General features: G+C 36.8%; 1 protein-coding gene across 1 annotated transcript in view; it reads right to left on the reverse strand.

Annotated features, from left to right (window-relative positions):
- Window positions 1–3,435, reverse strand: part of tsacc (TSSK6 activating cochaperone) — a 7,385-nt gene extending 3,950 nt beyond the window's left edge. The window contains exon 1 of the mRNA XM_062964955.1: window positions 2,389–3,435. Coding sequence (XP_062821025.1) covers window positions 2,389–2,434 — 46 coding nt within the window. The 5' untranslated portion in view covers window positions 2,435–3,435. The remainder of the gene's footprint in view (window positions 1–2,388) is intronic.

Here is a 3,435-nt window from a genome sequence, read left to right on the forward strand (position 1 = left end):
ATAATAATAATAATAATAAATACAGTAGAGTCTCGCTTATCCAACATTCTGGATTATCCAAAACATTTTTGTAGTCAATGTTTTCAATACATCGTGATATTTTGGTGCTAAATTCGTAAATACAGTAATTACAACATAACATTACTGCGCACTGAACTACTTTTTCTCTCAAATTTGTTGTATAATATGATGTTTTGGTGCTTAATTTGTAAAATCATAACCTAATTTGATGTTTAATAGGCTTTTCCTTAATCTCTCCTTATTATCCAACATATTTGCTTATCCAACGTTCTGCCGGCCCGTTTATGTTGGATAAGTGAGACTCTACTGTACAGGAAAATAATACATGTAATAATAAATAGAGTAAAATAATAAATGCAATAATATTAATAATAAGATCAGAGTGAAATTATAAATGTATTATTATTAATAATAAAAATAGAGTAAAATAAATGTAATAGTAGCAACAATAATAAAGAAAAATAATACATATAATAATACCAATAATCAAGAAAAATAATCAATGTACCATATATTCTCGAGTATAAACTGACCCAAATATAAGCCAACCAGGACCCTCACCCAAGTATAAGCCGAGGGAGGCTTTTTCAGTCTTAAAAAGAGGGCTAAAAAACTAGGCTTATACTCGAGTATATACAGTAGTTAACCCCCTTACCTATTTATTTATTTGTGTACATGTGCTGTTCGTATACAAACAAAATCCACAAACAAGGGATGCTGAGTGTGTTAAAAGCTCAATACTAGGGGATTCTTGTAGTCACCTGCACTGCAGTTTGGCTCTATTTGAACACCCAAGGTACAATGCTAAGGCGTCTTTGGAGTTCTAGTTTAACAAGGTCTTTAGTTTTCTCTGTCAAAGAGTGCAAACGACAACACCCAGGGCTCCATAGCACTGAGCCATGGAAGTTTAAGTGTCAAAATACAGTTCAAGTGGTGTCAAACTGCATCTATCATAGGGCTCATCTGTCACCTAGAAAAGACTATCAATACTACGGGAAAGATCGTTCAGGCCATGCAGGCAGAGATAGAATTGAATCAAATGGTTATGCAAAGCCACCTGGCCCTAGATTATCTATTGGCAGCGTGAGGAGGGTTCTGCAAAATGACTGGAAAATAATGCATGGTGAGATTAAACAAAATCACTGAAGAGGAATTATTGAATTTACAACAAATGATACAACACAACAGGGGTTGATTTCCCCTTCGATTGGCTTACTAACTGGCTACCTGCCATCCAATGGCTAAAAGATTTGTTTGTTATGCTTTGCTTTCTACGGCTGATTCTGGCCCTCAGATTGTTTTCTTAGAGTCAGATCAGGCAATACTGCATTACCGTGTGGATCTTGGGTCTCATTCCACGTTCACGTTTAAGTTTAGGTCCTTTGGGAAAGTCTGGTATTCATGTTCATGGATACCTGTTTTTAAGAAATCCCTGTATTCCTGGTTTTGGATTTATGATTCTCGCTTTTGGATTTATGCCTGTGTTTTGATTCCCGGCTTTTTCTTATACTATACTACTATTGAACAGAACTGTGCTGTTTGGATTATTGCCTCTTGAATGCCCTTTTCCCCCTTTGCTTTTTGGACATTGCTTTTCATATTACTTTTTTGTGTTTTGGCCTTTTTAGATTTGCTTTTCTCAATAAACTGTTTAATGTTACGGTTTTTGTGATATGTAGTGAAATGTTTAATCCATTGTTGCTGTATGAGTATGGATTTGTTCTGGCAAGCATTCCAGCAGTCAAGAGGTTAATTGCAGCGAGCCCTGATTGATGGCTAGAAGGGCAAAGGACCAAGACTTCCGTTTGTGCTACATGATGGGAAGATATGTCATAGACTGTGGAATGTGAGGAGGAGCTTCGGTGTACTGATAACAGACTCAGAGACACGGTAAAAACTCCATGATTTGTTCTTGCGGACGCAAGATGTGTCCAGACAGCTTTGGCTGTTAGCATTGTAAATATTACTGTAAATAAAGTCTTTAGTACCGCTGGGATCAGCAGAATAAGATCGACTGAACTGTCGTTCTTTGTCAGTGCTGCTTTGCCGTTGCTGAGTGGTCTGACGGATGAGTTAAGGTGAGACCTGACTCATCAATCAGTCAGGACACGGTTCCCTGACAGTTAATACTATTAGATTCCTGTGTGGGTTGAATGTAAAAGTGGATTCCAGGCTAGAGTACAATAATTGTAACCTAAGCCTCGGCATATCCAAGACTGACGGAGTTATCCTACTCGAGAACCCAGCTGAATAAAAAACCTGATTTTTTTCCACTCCAGAAAATTCAACGTTATCTTTGAACCACACAAACTGTTACTGGAAAACACCAGAAACCTTATTTGATGCTTTCTTTCCAGTCTGGCTTACTTTTCCGGTGCGGTTTCTCATCTTGGGGATCGACCTCCGGCTCCATCCGAACGGGACCCGAATCCGTCCCTAGAAAGGGAGGATAAGAAAAAAAGAAGAGAATATGAATTGAGGAAGAAGATGAATCCCTTAGGGATGTTTTTTTCTTAAAGGGAAATAAAAGAAGAAGGTCCAAGTCTGGAAAACAACTCCCCTTTGTTTTGAACCGGAGGGAGAGGCTTATGTTTCTTATTTAGGGTCAAGCCGGTCTTCCGGGGTCTTTCTGGTTTCATACTGTTAGAGATAAATAAATGGAAAAATTAGAACACTCCTCCTAAGGATGCAACCTCGCATCGCATTGGCCTTTTTAGCTGCAGCGCCACACTGTTGACTCCTGTTCAGTTTGTGGTCTCCTAAGAACCCAAGATCCCTTTCCCATGGACTGCTTCTGTTATCAAACAACACTACCCCCACCCCTAATAAAAAGGAATGTATAGTTAGGAATGTATAGTTAGGAATTTATAGTTTTCCAAGAGCAACAGAGGCCGGGCTTTATTGCAACAGCTGCAATAAATCTTATCAATTGGAAGGTTGGGAGTGAGTACCTTCAGCCCAGCTCACTGCCCATCTAGCAGATCGAAAACGGATGTGAGTAGATAAATAGGTACCGCTTAAGGTGGGAGATACTGTATATACTCGAGCATAAGCCTAATTTTTCAGCCCTTTTTTAGGACTGGAAAAAAACCTCTTTGGCTTATACTCGGGTGAGCGTCCTGGTGGGCTTATATTCAGGTCGGCTTATACTCAAGTATATATGGTATATTTATTATTTTTCTCTATTATTATTGGTATTGTTACATTTATTATTTCACTCTATTAATTATTATTATTACATTTATTATTTTACTCTATTAATTATTATTAATTACATTTATTATTTTACTCTATTAATTATTATTAAATTTATTATTTTACTCTATTAATTATTATTACATTTATTATTTTACTCTATTAATTATTATTAAATTTATTATTTTACTCTATTTTTATTATTATTGATACATACAT

Source organism: Anolis carolinensis, unplaced genomic scaffold, assembly GCF_035594765.1.
Source record: "Anolis carolinensis isolate JA03-04 unplaced genomic scaffold, rAnoCar3.1.pri scaffold_14, whole genome shotgun sequence".
Classification (NCBI taxonomy): Eukaryota; Metazoa; Chordata; class Lepidosauria; order Squamata; family Dactyloidae; genus Anolis; species Anolis carolinensis.